This window comes from Coregonus clupeaformis, chromosome 12 (assembly GCF_020615455.1).
Source record: "Coregonus clupeaformis isolate EN_2021a chromosome 12, ASM2061545v1, whole genome shotgun sequence".
Classification (NCBI taxonomy): domain Eukaryota; kingdom Metazoa; phylum Chordata; class Actinopteri; order Salmoniformes; family Salmonidae; genus Coregonus; species Coregonus clupeaformis.
In genome coordinates, this window is record NC_059203.1 from 37,533,609 (window position 1) to 37,552,912 (window position 19,304).

General features: G+C 49.2%; 1 protein-coding gene across 1 annotated transcript in view; it reads left to right on the plus strand.

Moving 5' to 3' along the window:
- The window catches only part of LOC121578769 (collagen alpha-1(VII) chain-like), a 43,581-nt gene that overhangs the window by 6,046 nt on the left and 18,231 nt on the right, over positions 1–19,304 (plus strand). The window contains exons 4-20 of the mRNA XM_041893154.1: positions 4,660–4,779; positions 5,048–5,197; positions 10,929–11,045; positions 11,229–11,375; positions 11,505–11,630; positions 11,727–11,873; positions 12,271–12,393; positions 13,106–13,384; positions 13,589–13,732; positions 13,971–14,102; positions 14,847–14,993; positions 15,306–15,437; positions 16,229–16,375; positions 16,573–16,692; positions 16,917–17,066; positions 17,371–17,507; positions 17,712–17,838. Coding sequence (XP_041749088.1) covers positions 4,660–4,779; positions 5,048–5,197; positions 10,929–11,045; positions 11,229–11,375; positions 11,505–11,630; positions 11,727–11,873; positions 12,271–12,393; positions 13,106–13,384; positions 13,589–13,732; positions 13,971–14,102; positions 14,847–14,993; positions 15,306–15,437; positions 16,229–16,375; positions 16,573–16,692; positions 16,917–17,066; positions 17,371–17,507; positions 17,712–17,838 — 2,445 coding nt within the window. The remainder of the gene's footprint in view (positions 1–4,659; positions 4,780–5,047; positions 5,198–10,928; positions 11,046–11,228; positions 11,376–11,504; positions 11,631–11,726; positions 11,874–12,270; positions 12,394–13,105; positions 13,385–13,588; positions 13,733–13,970; positions 14,103–14,846; positions 14,994–15,305; positions 15,438–16,228; positions 16,376–16,572; positions 16,693–16,916; positions 17,067–17,370; positions 17,508–17,711; positions 17,839–19,304) is intronic.

A 19,304-nucleotide genomic window follows, 5' to 3' on the forward strand; every position in this document is an offset into this window, starting at 1 on the left:
AGCTTATTCTAAAATGGTTTAAATAATTTTTTCCTTCATCAATCTACACAGAATAGCCCAGATCCTCTCAAGCTCTGTCAGGAATGGGCCGGACCGGGCTGGCGACGCGCACCATTGGCTTGGTGCGGGGAGCAGGAACGGGCCGGGCCGGGCTGACGACGCGCACCATAGACTTGGTGCGGGGGGCAGGAACGGGCCGGACCGGGCTGGCGACGCGCACCACAGGCTTGGTGCGGGGAGCAGGAACAGGCCGGACCGGACTGACGATGCGCCCCACAGGCTTGGTGCGGGGAGCAGGAACAGGCCGGGCCGGGCTGGCGACGCGCACCATTGGCTTGGTGCGAGGGGCAGGAACAGGCCGGACCGGGCTGGTGACGCGCACCATTGGCTTGGTGCGAGGGGCAGGAACAGGCCGGACCGGGCTGACGACGCGCACCATTGGCTTGGTGCGAGGGGCAGGAACCGGCCGGGCCGGGCTGGCGACCCGCATCACAGGCTTGTTGCGAGGGACAGGAACAGGCCGGACCGCACTGGGAACACACACCACTGGCCTTATATGGGGATCAGGAACGGGCCGGACCGGACTGGCAACGCACTTCAGTACCTCTCGCCGTGCCTCTACACTTTCCCTCCCTCTAATCACCAATGGCTCCCGTAACCCGGTGGCCTTCTCTCCTCGTCCACCAACTCGCCCTTTATCTGCCTCCAGCAGCCCCGTCGCCCATGCATGTGCCCCCCCCTAAAAATGTATTGGGGGTGCCTCTCCCCCGTGGATATGGCCTCCATGGCTCTCGCCAGACTCTCCATCCTCTGCTCCCAAGTCCAACCTCTCTCCTCTTCACGCTGCTTGACCCAGTCGAGGTGGTATCTTCTGTCACGATCGTCATTTGAAGAAACGGGCCAATGCGCAGCGTGGAATGCGAACATCTTTATTTATATTTCACCACACGAACAAAAACAACAAAACGATACGTGAAGTCCTTGGGTACATACACAAACCAACACGGAACAAGATACCACACCACACAAATGCCAAACGACTACCTAAGTATGGTTCCCAATCAGAGACAACAAGCAACAGCTGATTCACGTTGCCTCTGATTGAGAACCACCCCGGCCAACATAGAAACACATCAACTAGATCCTGAACATAGAAACACAAAACATAGACTCTACACACCCTGGCTCAGTCCCCAGAGCCAGGGCGTGACACCTGCGTTGTCTTGGCTGTGTGCTTAGGGTCGTTGTCCTGTTGGAAGGTGAACCTTCACCCCCAGTCTGAGGTCCTGAGAGCTCTGGAGCAGGTTTTCATCAAGGATCTCTCTGTACTTTGCTCCGTTCATCTTTCCCTCGATCCTGACTAGTCTCCCAGTCCCTGCCGCTGAAAAACATCCCCACAGCATGATGCTGCCACCACCATGCTTTACTGTGCCAGGTGTCCTCCAGACGTGACGCTTGGCATTCAGGTCAAAGAGTTCAATCTTGGTTTCATCAGACCAGATAATCTTGTTTCTCATGGTCTGAGAGTCTTTAGGTGCCTTTTGGCAAACTCCAAGCGGGCTGTCATGTACCTTTTACTGAGGAGTGGCTTCTGTCTGGCCACACTACCGTAAAGGCCTGATTGGTGGAGTGCTGCAGAGATGGTTGTCCTTCTGGAAGGTTCTCCCATCTCCACAGAAGAACTATAGAGCTCTGTCAGAGTGACCATCGGGTTCTTGGTCCCTCCCTGATCAAGGCCCTTCTCCCCCGATTGCTCAGTTTGGCCGGGTGGCCAGCTCTAGGAAGAGTCTTGGTGGTTCCAAACTTCTTCCATTTAAGAATGATGGAGGCCACTCTGTTCTTGGGGACCTTCAACGCTGCAGACATGTTTTGGTAACCTTCCACAGATCTGTGCCTCGACACAATCCTGTCTCTGCGCTCTACGGACAATTCCTTCGACCTCATGGCTTGGTTTTTGCTTTGACATGCACTGTCAACTGTGGGACCTTATATAGACAGGTGTGTGCCTTTCCAAATTATGTCCAATCAATTGAATTTACCACAGGTGGACTCCAATCAAGTTGTAGAAACATCTCAAGGATGATCAATGGAAACAGGATGCACCTGAGCTCAATTTCGAGTCTCATAGCAAAGGGTCTGAATACTTATGTAAATAAGGTATTTCTGTTTTTATAAAAATATAAATTTGCAAACATTCCTAAAAACAATACCATTATGGGGTATTGTGTGTAGATTGCTGAGTAATAAAAACATTTTAGAATAAGACTGTAATTTAACAAAATGTGGAAAAAGTCAAGGGGTCTGAATACTTTCCGAAGGCACTGTATGTATTGCATAACAGCACAATCATTTGGTATTTTTTGGGCTTGGGCTCATTAAATGTCTTTAATGTAGGGTTCATAAAATGTACGTCCCATCAGGCTCAGGTAGCATCAGGCTTGAATTTTTGATCAAAGCTCTAATCAAATCCAGACAGGCCTATTTATATGCTTTATAATGCTTTTGAATGACACTTCTGGTGAAATATCGGGTTACCCAGGAGAAAAGTGATTTATTCTTGGGATGGAACATTTGTAAAATACTGGGAAAATATTAAACCCTAAACTATACTGATTGGCCTCATGCATTTGTGACTTTATGTGAACTATAGATGGAAAAGTAACAGTGATCAGAAAGGTTCTCATCGCCAGATAGGGAGCTTCACACTGGGCACAGATGTCAATTCAATTTCTATTCCACGTTGGTTCCACGTCATTTCATTGAAATTACGTTGAATAACGTTGATTCAACAAGTGTGTGCCCAGTGGGTTTGCACATGTTTCTCTCAGACAACTTTCAAATGGTCAGAAGATCATACAGCCGCCTGGTGGTGACTATGTTGCCTGCATTAATTATTAAAAGTCTGAAGCTCTTCTCTGTTGTTCATCTTTGCCCTATTTCAGTATGCATAGTGTGTTTAACACTGTGTGTCTGTATGTGTGTGTGTGTGTGTGTGTGTGTGTGTGTGTGTTTCCGTGTTTCAAGTTTTTATTGTCACGTGCACAAGTACAGTGAAATGCCTTTCTTGCTCTTTCCCAACAATGCGGTAATAATCAATATCAGTAGTATGAAACAATTATAATAGAGTCAAGTAGAACAAAAACACAAGAGAAATAGAAATGAGAAGAACATGAGAAAGTAAGTTAGCTGTATACAGAGTCAGTGCCAAAACCATATTTACATTGTGCAGGGATACTGGAGTGGTAGGGGAAGATATGTATAGGGGTAAGGTGACTAGTCATCAGGATATCTGATAAACAAAGTAGCAGCTGCGAATATGATGATTGTATGTGAGTGTGTGTGCGTGTGTGTGTAGAGTCGGTATGAATGTGTGTGCGTGTTATGTGTGTGTGTGTGTGTGTGTGTAGAGTGTGCGTAGAGTCAGTGCAAAAGTAAAAATATAAAGTGTATATGCAGATAGTCCCTGTAGCCATTTTGTTAGCTATTTAGAAGTATTATGACTTGGGAATAGAAGCTGTTCAGGAGCTTGTTGGTGTCAGACTCCGGTACTGCTTGTTGTGCGGAAGAAGAGAGAACAGTCTATGGCTTCGGTGGCTGGAGTCTTTAACAATTTTACGGGCCATCCTTTCACACCGCCTGATATAGAGGTCCTGGATGGCAGGGAGCTCAACCCCAGTGATGTACTGGGCTGTCCGCACCACCCTCTGTAGCGCCATGCTACCGAGGGCAGTGCATTTGCCATACCAAGCAGTGATGCAGCCAGTCAAAATGCTCTCAATGGTGCAGCTGTATAACTTTTTGAGGATTTGAGGGCCCATACCAAGTCTTTTACATTTACATTTTAAGTCATTTAGCAGACAAATTGGTGCATTCAACTTAGGATAGCCAGTGGGACATCCACCACTGGCGGAGGGGGGGTGTAGAAGGATTACTGTTAGACTATTCCAGGTATTCCTTAAAGAGGTAGGGTTTCAAGTGTCTCCGGAAGGTGGTCAGTGACTCTGCTGTCCTGGCGTCGTGGGGGAGCTTGTTCCACCATTGGGGTGCCAGAGCAGCGAATAGCTTTGACTGGGCTGAGCGGGAACTGTGCTTCCGTAGAGGTAGGGGGGCTAGCAGGCCAGAGGTGGATGAATGTAGTGCCCTCCTTTGGGTGTAGGGTCTGATCAGAGCCTGAGGGTACCTGAGGGGGAAGAAGCGCTGTCGCGCCTTCTTCACGTCTGTTTTCGTGTGTGGATCATTTTAAGTCCTTTGTGGTTTGGACACAGAGGAACTTGAAGCTCTCGACCCACTCCACTGCAGCCCTGTCGATGTGGATGGGGGCGTCCTCGCCCCCTCGTTTCCTGTAGTCCACGATCAGCTCCTTGGTCTTACTGACGTTGACGAAGAGGTTGTTGTCACTGACCTCCTCCCTGTAGGCTGTCTCATGGTCGCCGGTGATCAGGCCTACCACCGTCGTGTTGTCGGCAAACTTGATGATGTTGTTGGAGTCGTGCGTGGCCACGCAGTCGTGGGTGAACAAGGAGTACAGGAGGGGACTAAGCACAGAACACAAGGACAGTTGTTGTGCACACATTGTGTCACTGACTGCTCACTATATAAAGGATTAACAGCCTTGCTGATTCTTCGTGTTGTGTGTGTGCGTTTGTGTGTGCGTTGCAGTGCGTCTGGAGGCGGCCCAGCAGCTGTCAGTAGAGACAGTGTCAGAGCGTAGCGTCCGAGTGCTGTGGAGGGGAGTGGGTGGAGCCAGGGCCTACAGACTGGTCTGGGGACCATTCACAGGTAAGGAGCAGAGAGATGCACCAATCAATACTGACTTATGTATTTACACAAAAGGGTTGTTCTTCAGAAATGCATAGAGACGCTGAATGGAATTTATGAGAGAATCAGCAACGCTGTTCATATTTTATATAGTGACAACTGTCCTTGTCCCTTTCACTCTTCCATTTCTTCCTCTGTCTACTCTCTGCTCTCCTCTCTCCTGCCCCTCTCTCCTCTCCCTCACCCCTCTCTCCTCTCTCCTCTCCCCCTTCTCCTGTGTCTCTCCCAGGTCGTGATATGGAGTCTGTGGAGGTGGCTGGTGACAGTGAGACTCACACCCTGTTGAACCTGCAGCCAGACACAGAGTACATTGTCACTGTCATCGCCCTCTACGAAGCCAACACAGAGGGACCTACCGCTACCGCCAGGTTCAAGATAGGTACAGAGCTACACACACATGCATGTACGCACTGCAGACATACATTTCCCTCTCGTTCTGTCCCTCTGTCTATTTTCTTCTGTCTCTGTCCCAGTAACTTCTACTTAATTTTAGCCAGTGAAGGAATGCCTTTATAAAATACTTTCTGCTGCATCCAACAGACCTTAGTGTAAAGGACTGTAGGGGGTAGAGAGGTAGAAAGGGAAGAAGGAGATATAGAGGAATAGAGCCTGAGAGAGAGAGCCATAGATATAGAACACTGTATATATGGTATATCTCTATGGAGAGAACTACAACCGTTTAGCTTTATGAATTTTTTATTCCTCGTGTTATTATTTTTATATTATTTATATTTTTTCTCTCTGCATTGTTGGGAAGGGCCCTTAAGTAAGCATTTCACTGTTAGTCTACACCTGTTGTATACAAAGCATGTGACAATTAAAATTTGATTTGATTTGAAACACTTTCCTATCCTCGTGGGGACCTAAAATGTATTTCCATTCAAAATCCTATTTTCCCTAACTCTAAACCTAACCCTTACCCTAACCTTAACCCTAACCTTAACCCCTAACCCTAATCCTAAACCTAACCTTAACCCCAATTCTAACCCTAATTGTAACCCTAACCCTAAACCTAACCCCTAACCCCTAAGCTTAAAATAGCCTTTGTTCTCTTGGGGACGTGGGAAATGTCCCCACGAGGGAGAATTTTCCTTGTTGTACGATCCTTGTGGGGACATTTGGGGATTTCAGGTCCCCCACGAGTATAGAAGAACAAGCACGCAGCACGCACGCACACACACACACACACACACACACACACACACACACACACACACACACACACACAATCACCTCCTGTGTATGACTCATTTTAGAGGGATGTCTTTACTTAAAGGTGCACTATGCAGAAATTGCTCTGCCGTTTCCTCGTTGCTAAAATAGTTAGCCTAATGTCACGCCCTGACTCAGAGGACGCTTATATGTTGAGTCAGGGTGTGTATATTCCTTGTTGTGATGTTCTATGTTGTATTTTCTATGTTTAGATCTAGTATGTCTAGATCTATGTTGGCCGGTGTGGTTCCCAATCAGAGGCAGCTGTCGCTCGTTGTCTCTTATTAGGGACCATACTTAGGCAGCCTATTGGCACTAGTGGGTTGTGGGATCTTGTTCCGTGTTAGTTATGTTGTTTGTGTACCTTGGACTTCACGTTTCGTTTCTTGTTTTGTCGTTGTGTTTATAAGTCAAATAAACATGTTTGCATATCACGCTGCGCCTTGGTCTGACCCGTTCATCAACGATCGTGACAGAAGATCCCACCAAACGAGGACCAAGCAGCGTGTCCAGGAGCAGACAGCCTGGACATGGGAGGAGATCCTGGAAGGAAAGGGTTCCTGGACATGGGAGGAGATTCAGTCCGGGATGGATCGCCGTCCTTGGGAGGAGACAGTGGAGGCGCGGTATAGAGAGGAGCAGCGGCAATGCAGAAGGCGCCGGCCGAGGAAGAAGCCAGAGAGACAGCCCCAATAAAAAATTGGGGGGGGGGCTAAAAGGGTGGTTGGCGGAGCCTAGTGTTAGAGCAGAGCCAACTCCCCGTACTCACGCGAGGAGGCGTGTGACTGGGCAGGCTCCGTGTTATGCGGAGCTACGTACTGTGTCGCCAGTGTGCCGGCACAGCCCTGTACGTCCTGTGCTAGCACCACGCACGTGCCGTGCGAAGATGGGCATCCAGCCAGGACGGGGTGTGCCGGCTCAACGCTCATGGTCTCCAGTACGCCTCCTCGGTCCCGCATATCCTGCGCCGGTTCTACGTACTGTATCGCCAGTGCGCATGCACAGCCCTGTGCGTCCTGTGCTAATGCCTCACACATACTGTGCAGAAGTAGGCATCCAGCCAGGACGGGTTGTGCCAGCTCTCCGCTTCAGACCTCCAGTCCGCCTCCACAGTCCGGTACGGCCCGTGCCTGCTCCCCGCACCAAACCAGTGGTGCGTGTTCCCAGCCCGGCCCGGCCTGTTCCTGCTCCCCGCACCAAACCAGTGGTGCGTGTTCCCAGCCCGGCCCGGCTTGTTCCGGCCCCTCGCACCAAGCCAGTGGTGCGCGTCGCCAGCCCGGTCCGGCCTGTTCCTGCCCCTCGCACCAAGCCAGTGGTGCGCGTCGCCAGCCCGGCCTGTTCCTGTCCCTCGCACCAAGCCAGTGGTGCGCGTCGCCAGCCCGGCCCGGCCTGTTGCTGCCCCTCGCACCAAGCCAGTGGTGCGCGTCGCCGGCCCGGCCTGTTCCGGCCCCTCGCACCAAGCCAGTGGTGCGCGTCGCCAGCCCGGTCCGGCCTGTTCCTGTGCCTTGCACCAAGCCAGTGGTGTGCGTCGCCAGCCCGGTCCGGCCTGTTCCTGTCCCTCGCACCAAGCCAGTGGTGCGCGTCGCCAGCCCGGCCTGTTCCTGTCCCTCGCACCAAGCCAGTGGTGCACGTCGCCGGCCCGGCCTGTTCCTGCTCCTCGCACCAAGCCAGTGGTGCGTGTGTCCAGTCCAGCTCCGGTCAGCGGCTCCAGTCCGGAGCCTGAGCAGTCCGCTCCACCGGTGCCCGATCCAGCTCCGGTCAGCGGCTCCAGTCCAGACCCAGACGTCAGCCCCTCTCCAGGTTCGGGGTCTCCCACACCAGGGTCCAGACAGGGCTTGGAGTATAGTGGGAGGAAGGAGAGGGGAAGCAACGTGCCGAGATCTAGACCAGACCAGGGGCGCAACAGGGAGGCGAAGAGTGAGAGGTCGTCACGCCCTGAGCCGGATCCGCCTCCGAGGCGGAATGCCCACCCGGCCCCTACCCTGTTATGTGTATGTTGTGCGGTCAGAGTCCGCACCTTTGGGGGGGGGTACTGTCACGCCCTGACTCAGAGGACGCTTATATGTTGAGTCAGGGTGTGTATATTCCTTGTTGTGATGTTCCTGGACATGGGAGGAGATTCAGGCCGGGATGGATCGCCGTCCTTGGGAGGAGACAGTGGAGGCGCGGTATAGAGAGGAGCAGCGGCAACGCAGAAGGCGCCGGCCGAGGAAGAAGCCAGAGAGACAGCCCCAATAAAATTTTTTGGGGGGGCTAAAAGGGTGGTTGGCGGAGCCTAGTGTTAGAGCAGAGCCAACTCCCCGTACTCACGCGAGGAGGCGTGTGACTGGGCAGGCTCCGTGTTATGCGGAGCTACGTACTGTGTCGCCAGTGTGCCGGCACAGCCCTGTACGTCCTGTGCTAGCACCACGCACGTGCCGTGCGAAGATGGGCATCCAGCCAGGACGGGGTGTGCCGGCTCAACGCTCCTGGTTTCCAGTACGCCTCCTCGGTCCCGCATATCCTGCGCCGGTTCTACGTACTGTATCGCCAGTGCGCATGCACAGCCCTGTGCGTCCTATGCTAATGCCTCACACATACTGTGCAGAAGTAGGCATCCAGCCAGGACGGGTTGTGCCAGCTCTCCGCTTCAGACCTCCAGTCCGCCTCCACAGTCCGGTACGGCCCGTGCCTGCTCCCCGCACCAAACCAGTGGTGCGTGTTCCCAGCCCGGCCTGTTCCTGCTCCCCACACCAAACCAGTGGTGCGCGTCGCCAGCCCGGTCCGGCCTGTTCCTGTCCCTCGCACCAAGCCAGTGGTGCGCATCGCCAGCCCGGCCTGTTCCTGTCCCTCGCACCAAGCCAGTGGTGCGCGTCGCCAGCCCGGCCCGGCCTGTTGCTGCCCCTCGCACCAAGCCAGTGGTGCGCGTCGCCGGCCTGGCCTGTTCCGGCCCCTCGCACCAAGCCAGTGGTGCGCGTCGCCAGCCCGGTCCGGCCTGTTCCTGTGCCTTGCACCAAGCCAGTGGTGCACGTCGCCAGCCCGGTCCGGCCTGTTCCTGTCCCTCGCACCAAGCCAGTGGTGCGCGTCGCCAGCCCGGCCTGTTCCTGTCCCTCGCACCAAGCCAGTGGTGCACGTCGCCGGCCCGGCCTGTTCCTGCTCCTCGCACCAAGCCAGTGGTGCGTGTGTCCAGTCCAGCTCCGGTCAGCGGCTCCAGTCCGGAGCCTGAGCAGTCCGCTCCACCGGTGCCCGATCCAGCTCTGGTCAGCGGCTCCAGTCCAGACCCAGACGTCAGCCCCTCTCCAGGTTCGGGGTCTCCCACACCAGGGTCCAGACAGGGCTTGGAGTATAGTGGGAGGAAGGAGAGGGGAAGCAACGCGCCGAGGTCTAGACCAGACCAGGGGCGCAACAGGGAGGCGAAGAGTGAGAGGTCGTCACGCCCTGAGCCGGATCCGCCTCCGAGGCGGAATGCCCACCCGGCCCCTACCCTGTTATGTGTATGTTGTGCGGTCAGAGTCCGCACCTTTGGGGGGGGGGGGGTACTGTCACGCCCTGACTCAGAGGACGCTTATATGTTGAGTCAGGGTGTGTATATTCCTTGTTGTGATGTTCTATGTTGTATTCCTATGTTTAGATCTAGTATGTCTAGATCTATGTTGGCCGGTGTGGTTCCCAATCAGAGGCAGCTGTCGCTCGTTGTCTCTGATTGGGGACCATACTTAGGCAGCCTATTGGCACTAGTGGGTTGTGGGATCTTGTTCCGTGTTAGGTATGTTGTTAGTGTACCTTGGACTTCACGTTTCGTTTCTTGTTTTGTCGTTGTGTTTATAAGTCAAATAAACATGTTTGCATATCACGCTGCGCCTTGGTCTGACCCGTTCATCAACGATCGTGACACCTAATTTCAGTTTATGTGACAAAACAAGAAAGGATAGTGTAGAGAATCATTGTAAAATCTAAACCGCTGTGAAATATATTTTCCATAACAAAAAATCTTGTATTTTCAGCTGTTTGATGCTGGTGTCCAAAACCGAAAGTAAAAGACGGGAAGCATAGAAATAGCGCACATAGAACAGATACCGCGGCTTATACTTGCTTTCGATGGGAATGAGAGATCTATAACTCACATTTCTATGTGAATTTGGTCAGGTCGCCCAAATAATATTGCAGGGGATTTGTGTTTCAGTTGAAGCTGAATCACCATCACGTTCATTGGTCTGGATTTAAATCAGGGAGGGGGATGCTGTAGCTATTTAGGACAGAATGCCCCCTAATGCTCCTCTCTGAGATCATAGATCTCAAATGGGAAGGCAAACACACTATGTTTGGTAGCTAGCTACACTCTAAAAAATGCTGGGTTGTTTGGTTGACCCAGCTGCTGGGTTGCATGCATTGGGTCACTTAGTTGGGTTGTTTTCTTAAAAAAGAGCAAGGTTGGGTTGTTGGTGCTGGGTTATTGAGATATGATGCAGCGATCAGATCAGAAGACTGGAGGCGTAGTTTAGTAGTGGCGTGGCTCTCAAATTAAAAAAGACCCAGCTGTTGGGTCAATCCAGCATTAAAGTAAAAAATACACAATTGATGGTTAAATTAACCCATGTTTGGGTAATCCCAACAACCCAACATGTTAGGTTTTTCAAGCAACCCAACTGGCTTGGTCAAAATAACCCAGCGTGTTTTCTGTACAATATTTACCCAGCGCTGGGTTACCAAAGAACCCAAATTGGGTTGTTTTTAACCCAGCATTTTTTTTTAGAGCGTAAGAGTTGTTAAAAACAAGTATACTGGCAGTCCAATGAAAATGCATCAGGAATTGAAATCCTGCTATAATAGCTGAATATCTCCTGAAGGGTTTTTAAGAGGTTCTGACATAGCATGATGTATCAGTGGTTGTGTTGTGTCTGCGTGTTCCCCCCATGCAGAGCGTCTCGAGCAGCAGGTGCTGAAGGCAGCCACCACCGGGCCCTCCTCCATCCGCCTCACCTGGAACCTAATCCAGTCTGCCAGGGGATACCGCCTGGAGTGGAGTCAGGGGGATGGTCAGACACACACACACACTCATCCTCACATACATGCGTACGCACACACACATACAAAAGATGAATGTACTTTTAAACCCCTCAGCATTGAAGTACATACAGTATACCAATCCACTCACACAAACATTGATGTACCTTCACTGACTGACTGTCAACATCTAACTGACTTACTGTACTCCTCAGGTGGCAGAGTGCAAAGTCAGTCGTTCTCCAGGAGCACCACTAGTTTTGATCTGACAGGGCTGCAGCCCAGCACTGAGTATGTCATCACTCTGTTCACCCTGTATGATGGACGAGAGGAGGCCACCCCCGTCTCCACCTCTCCTACAGGTCAGAGATAGGGGCAGGCACCCCCCTTTTATGTTTTAGCTAGTGTCTTTTTTGTTGTTGTAAAGACAATCAATTATTTGTATCTTTTACTTTATTCACTACTATTTTACTGGACCCCCCCCCGTACAGTGGAACAGCAGGTGGGGAGGGTGTCCAACCTGCGAGTGGTAGAGTCCCTGGGCAGCACTGTGCGACTGGGATGGACAGGGGTTGCCGGGGCAACACAGTACCGTATCCTCATGGTCAATACCGAAGGTAAGGGCATGTCTCAAATGACACCCTATTCCCTCCCTATATAGTGCACTATTTTAGATCAGAGGTCACATAGGTGTTAACACTCTGTACTTATAGCGCAAACAGAGGAAACCCGCAGTATCCCTGGAAGCCAGACGACCCTTGACCTTAGGGATCTGACGGAGGGCGTGTCTTATGGGGTCAGCGTGACAGCTGTGGTGGGAGACAGCGAGGGGGACCCGGTCACTGTTTACATCAAAGCAGGTGACACACACATTGTATGCTACTGCTTGCTCCAGCCTGTCTGAGAGAGGATGTGGATAGATTGAATGGGTGCAGATCTTGGCTCAGGGCTGCAGTGTGTTTGCCAGTTTGGTAAACAGTGGTCTGCTGTGTGATGAATGGCTGCCAGCTGAATATCCATGTGAATGGGTGGTGAATAGAGATACTGAGGAGAGGTGAGCTGAGGCAAGCCCAGGCAGAGATGACAGAAGAGGGCCTGTGGGCTAGTGTGGAGGTACAGGACAGTACACCTGGGCCGTGTTTAGTAGGCATGAAACGGCAAAATGTTTTAAAATGGGAAATAAATGTTTGATATTGATAATTAGAAATGTTTGGTTGTCTACTGAACTGCAATGTTCTTATTGATGTATGATTTCAGAACAAGCATTGGGGAAAGTGACCAACCTACGTGTGACAAATATCAATGGTCGGCGACTCCGAATCGCCTGGACAGGGGTTTTGGGGGCAACAGGGTACAGGGTCACTTGGAGACAAGGCAACAGTAAGTGTCAACTGAATTATGATTGGAATGATATTGTGATAAAATAGTCCTCAGAAATACAATTATTTTACATGTTATGATAAACATAATTATAGCAGCAGTCCCTATTTTTGTATGTATGTGTTACTGTCTCTCTCATCCTCTCATTTAGATGCAGAGCAGTCCCAGTGTGTGAGTCTATAACAGTGTGTATCTCTCCTAGATGCAGAGCAGTCCCAGTGTGTGTGTCTATAACAGTGTGTATCTCTCCTAGATGCAGAGCAGTCCCAGTGTGTGAGTCTATAACAGTGTGTATCTCTCCTAGATGCAGAGCAGTCCCAGTGTGTGTGTCTATAACAGTGTGTATCTCTCCTAGATGCAGAGCAGTCCCAGTGTGTGAGTCTATAACAGTGTGTATCTCTCCTAGATGCAGAGCAGTCCCAGTGTGTGTGTCTATAACAGTGTGTATCTCTCCTAGATGCAGAGCAGTCCCAGTGTGTGTGTCTATAACAGTGTGTATCTCTCCTAGATGCAGAGCAGTCCTAGTGTGTGTGTCTATAACAGTGTGTATCTCTCCTAGATGCAGAGCAGTCCCAGTGTGTGTGTCTATAACAGTGTGTATCTCTCCTAGATGCAGAGCAGTCCCAGTGTGTGTGTCTATAACAGTGTGTATCTCTCCTAGATGCTGAGCAGTCCCAGTGTGTGTGTCTATAACAGTGTGTATCTCTCCTAGATGCAGAGCAGTCCCGTGTTCTGGGACCAGAGGCCTCGTCCTACACGGTGGAGGGGCTGCAGCCAGACGAGGCTGTGGTCCTGGGCGTGGGGGCTGTGATTGGTCAACGCATCGGGGAAGTGGTCACCCTCTCGGCCAGGACCAATGGGAACAACGGCTCAAGCTCAAGCACGGTTAGCGGCCTGCGCATCGTTGATGTCACCTCTCAGACGATACGCATCACATGGTCACCCGTCTCCAGGGCAACTGGCTACAAGATTACCTGGCGCAGTAGAGAAGGTAGGCGTGGTTACAATAAATTATATGGATGTCATCTGACGTATAAACTACATTCCTATGGATCCGTACCTTAGGTCTCAAAGCACATTAAGGCTCAAAGAACACATTTTATAGGGATTGTCTAGTGGTTGCTGTAGTCTAGTAGTACAGTAGTAGCAATCCCCAGTAGCATTCTCCTCTCTACCTGAACCTATCTCACTACAGGAGTGGAGTCCTCCCGCACAGTAGCCGCTGATGTCACTTCCGTCACCATCAACAGCCTTCAGGAAGACTCCTCCTACCGGGTGTCAGTCTCCTCACTGATTGGCTCTCGAGAAGGACGCCCCGCCTCCCTGAACACCAGAACAGGTATGCAATCAATCAATTTCCAAATTGACCCCTAACCTCTACCCTTTTTCTTCTTGATAGCCCCTAGAACATTTAAATGAGTTGGTTAGCTGGCAACAATATGGTAACAGCTTCACCTTGCCCTCACTCCTTGCCCTCACGTTAATTTAAGGAATGATTGAATGAAATGAGTGCTATCCTATCATATAAACAGTGCTTGTAAATTGGTGACTGAAATCTTCCATCTCTCTGTCCACAGCGCCAGACCAGGGTGTGGTGGGAACAGTGACCTCACTCCAAGTCCGGGAGTCCCCTGGTGAGGTCGTCAGGGTAACATGGGTGGGCGTGCAGGGAGCAACAGCCTATCGTGTATCTTGGAAGCGAATTGATGGTGAGAGTTTTCTTGCTCTAAAAAGTTTTGAAATCTGAATGATATTCCCCTGATAGTTCATGATTCAACAGTGTAGTATCCATAGCTCATTTTTAATATATGAACCTTTATTTACACCATTCACACTTAAAGGTCCAATGCAGACGTTTTTATCTCAATATCAAATAATTTCTGGCTAACAATTAAGTACCTTACTGTGATTGTTTTCAATTAAAATTGTTAAAAATAAACCAAAATTGCTTCTTAGCAATGGGAAAATTCTCAAGCAAGAATTTTGCTAGGACTGCCTTGGAGTGGTCTGTGAGGGAGGGGAAAACTGAAAATTAGCTGTTATTGGCAGAGAGGTTTGGAACTCTCTTTCTTATTGGTCTGTTACAGGGATGGGTAACTTTGATGGGGGTGGGGGCCACAGGCCTACGAAATTGGTCCGCGGGCCGTCAGTTGCCCATCCCTGGTCTATTAACTAATTTACCGCATGGTGATGTCACCATGGAAGGCCAAAACTCCATCCCACCAAAACAGGTTGAAATTTCAGGCGGTCTTTTCAAATAGCTCTTACACTAAAAGGGCATTACCATAGTTTTCACAATTTCACAGTATTATTCCAACCTCATAGTGTGGAAAATATATCAAACACAGGAAAATCACGTTTTTGACTGCACTGGGGCTTTAACATATATTAATGAAACATGGCAGCCATTTTGTGCCAGACCACTCACCACTGCCCCTTCTGTATTGGTGTAGGTGGAGAGGAGAGGAGCCAGCTGGTGGGTGGTGACCTGACAGCGGTGGACCTGGAACAGCTGGACCCGGGAGCTCAGTACGAGGTGCAGGTCATGGCCCTGGTCCAGAACAGACAGGGAACCCCGGTCTCTGTCAGAGTCACCACACGTGAGTGACAACTACATCCTTAAAGAATAGAGACTGTGCGGTAACATGTTCCTCTGTTTGATTAGAATGGATATGAAAACATTGGAAGGTGTAACTTTTCTGTAGTGCTATGTCAATTCAGAAAGTAAACTAATTGGAATTTCAGTGTACTTGAAATGGATTTGACCCCAACCCTGCTATCTAGTATTATGTCCCATAGTACTGTATCTTTCCTGTAGTATTATACTGTATGTAGTGTTTTGATGGGTTACTGCTTTGTACTGTATTTCATCTTCCAGTATTCTCATTGTGTGTGTGTGTGTGTGTGTGTAGCAGGGGAACCTGCTGCTGTAGACCGTGTGGAAGGGGTCAGAGTGCTGGCGGCTACCCCAGGGGTGCTGCGACTGGTCTGGAGAGGGATGGCCGGGGTGACAGGGTACCGCATCTACTGGAGATCAGCCCTGGGTAAACACACACAGATACGTACACAGATACACACACAGATACATACATAGATAAACACACAGATACATACACAGATACACACACATATACATACATAGATACACACACAGATACATACATAGATACACACAGAGATACATACACAGATACACACACAGATAAATACACAGATACACACAGATAAATACACAGATACACACACAGATTTTTTATTTATTTATTTTATTTCACCTTTATTTAACCAGGTAAACCAGTTGAGAACAAGTTCTCATTTACAACTGCGACCTGGCCAAGATAAAGCAAAGCAGAGCGATAAAAACAACAACACAGAGTTACATATGGGGTAAAACAAAACAAAGTCAAAAATACAACAGAAATAAATATATATACAGTGTGTGCAAATGTAGCAAGTTATGGAGGTAAGGCAATAAATAGGCTATAGTGCAAAATAATTACAAATTAGTATTAACACTGGAATGATAGATGTGCAAGAGATGATGTGCAAATAGAGATACTGGGGTACAAATGAGCAAAATAAATAAATAACAATATAGGGGTGAGGTAGTTGGGCGGGCTAATTTCAGATGGGCTGTGTACAGGTGCAGTGATCGGTAAGGTGCTCTGACAACTGATAAATACACAGATACATACACAGATACACACACACAGATACATACACAGATACATACACATAACTAAAATGCGCATCCGAACGTATTTTTGTGCACATTTGTTTTGTTGCATGTAATATTTTTTACTGTTTCATTATATTCTCTACTGGTTCCATGCAGGTGAGTCTGAATCGAGCCGTCTGATAGGTAGAGATGCAACCTCGTTTGACCTGGATGGTCTGCGGCCTGGGGTGAGCTACACTGTGAGGCTGGCTGCCATCTTCAGGGACAGAGAGAGTCAAGCTGTCACTATCACTGCCTCCACAGGTACACTTCTCTGTCAACACCATCTCCTCTCCTTTCATTCACTATAGTTAGGGACAGGAGTTTCCTGACCATGTGACCTGACCAAGAAAAACTCTTGGCCCTAGTAACAGGCTATAACCAGTCACTCACTGTAGTCACTCACATACAGTATCTATCTCCTTTACTGATCCCTTTCTTCTCTCCTCTCCTCCCCTCAGCTCCCTTACAGCCTGTAAGGGGTCTGCGTGCTATGGAGGTTACCCAGAATTCTGTGTTGTTGGGCTGGGTTCCATTGACTGGTGCCACCGGATACGTCCTGCGCTGGAGAGAGGAGAGGGGTAACACTGGGGTCAAATTTAGTCGTTTATTGACTATGTTGCACATTGAAAGGTTGATCTGTAATCTTTGTCTGTCTGTGTGTGTGTGTGTGTGTGTGTGTGTGTGTGTGTGTGTGTGTGTGCGTGTGCGTGCGTGTGGGTTTGTGTGTTCGTGCTTGCTTCCTTGCATCCATATGTGTGTGTGTGTGTGTGTGTGTGTGTCTGTGTGCGTGTTCTCTAAACAGACACTGGTCTGGGTCAGTCCATCCCTCTGCCTGGGACATCCAGCTCCTACAGGGTGACAGGGCTGCGTCTGGGCCTGAGGTACCGCTTCACCCTGCAGCCTAGCTTCCAGAGGGAGGTTGGCCCTGAGACCTCACTGGACGAACGGACTGGTAAAACTGACAGTTCACATACCGGTCCCTGAATCCCTTAAACTACTCGTTTCTAAACATTTCTGCACTGTGACATTTCTTCCCCAAACGTTTCTTTGCCAGTCTAAGAGGAACCAGCCCAACTCAATATTCTGCGACCTCTCTTTCTTTCTTTATTTCTCTCTCTCTCTCTCTCTCTCTCTCTCTCTCTCTCTCTCTCTCTCTCTCTCTCTCTCTCTCTCTCTCTCTCTCTCTCTCTCTCTCTCTCTCTCTCTCTCTCTCTCTCTCTCTCTCTCTCTCTCTCTCTCTCTCTCTATGTCCTCAGTGTGTGTAGGTGGTCGTCTGGACGTGGTGTTCCTGGTTCCAGCCTCCAGGGATCGGACCAGCCTGGTTGAGCCCCTACTCTCCCTACTGACCAGCGCTGCCGGCTCCCTCACCACCATCGGAGCCCAGGACTCACAGGTACTGGAGTGGTCTAGGATCAGTTTAGCCTTTTAGATCATAATGAATAAGACGCGGGGGGGGTTGGGACCTGATCCTAGATGAGTGCTCCTACTCTGAGACGCTTTGTGAAAGGCCCAGGCATCTGTGTGTTGGCTTCTGGTGTACTTTTGTGATGTGATTCTGTGGTGTGGTGTTATACTCTGTACTTCCTGTCCCCTCCAGATGGGGATTGTAGTGTACAGCGCCCGGCCCAAGGTCTGGTTCCTGCTCAATCGCCATAGCAACAGTGAGACGCTGCTTCAGGAGATCCTGTCCACGCCTTTTGAAGACGGCCCAGGGAATGCTCTAGGTGTGTGTGTGTTTTATACGTACCTGTGTGTGTGTGTCAGGGTTTCCATTAGGAAAATGTTCCACCGGACAAGTGACCCGGAAATATTTAATTTATCGGACATTTGATACATTTACCGGTCATCCATATGCATTGGGTGCATAACCCATTAGGCCATCCACCCATATTGGCTAAATGATCCACATTTACATGTCCTTAAAAACAACCTATAGGCCTCACTAATTACAAAAACACTATTCCTTGTGTTCTGATGTGTAGCATATACACAGCTTTATAGCCTATTGTTTTTTTGTCTAAAAACAATAAATCAAATCAAATTGTATTGGTCGCACACACATATTTAACAGATTGCGAGTGTAGCGAAATGCTTGTAAAGAATACAGTTGAAGTCTGAAGTTTACATACACCTTAGCCAAATACATTTAAACTCAGTTTTTCACAATTCCTGACATTTAATCCTAGTAAAAATTCCCTGTCTTAGGTCATTTAGGATCACCACTTCATTTTAAGAATGTGAAATGTCAGAATAATAGTAGAGAGAATGATTTATTTCAGCTTTTATTTCTTTCATCACATTCCCAGTGGGTCAGAAATGTACATACACTTAATTAGTATTTGGTAGCATTGCCTTTAAATTGTTTAACTTGGGTCAAACGTTTCGGGTAGCCTTCCACAAGCTTCCCACAATAAGTTGGGTGAATTTTGGCCCATTCCTCCTGACAGAGCTGGTGTAACTGAGTCAGGTTTGTAGGCCTCCTTGCTCGCACACGCTTTTTCAGTTCTGCCCACACATTTTCTATAGGATTGAGGTCAGGGCTTTGTGATGGCCACTCCAATACCATGACTTTGTTGTCCTTAAGCCATTTTGCAACAACTTTGGAAGTACAGTGAGGGAAAAAAATATTTGATCCCCTGCTGATTTTGTATGTTTGCCCACTGACAAAGAAATGATCAGTCTATAATTTTAATGGTAGGTTTATTTGAACAGTGAGAGACAGAATAACAACAACAAAATCCAGAAAAACGCATGTCAAAAATGTTATAAATTGATTTGCATTTTAATGAAGGAAATAAGTATTTGACCCCCTCTCAATCAGAAAGATTTCTGGCTCCCAGGTGTCTTTTATACAGGTAACGAGCTGAGATTAGGAGAACACTCTTAAAGGGAGTGCTCCTAATCTCAGTATGTTACCTGTATAAAATACACCTGTCCACAGAAGCTATCAATCAATCAGATTCCAAACTCTCCACCATGGCCAAGACCAAAGAGCTCTCCAAGGATGTCAGGGACAAGATTGTAGACGTACACAAGGTTGGAATGGGCTACAAAACCATCGCCAAGCAGCTTGGTGAAAAAGTGACAACAGTTGGTGCGATTATTCACAAGTGGAAGAAACACAAAATAACTGTCAATCTCCCTTGGCCTGTGGCTCCATGCAAGATCTCACCTCGTGGAGTTGCAATGA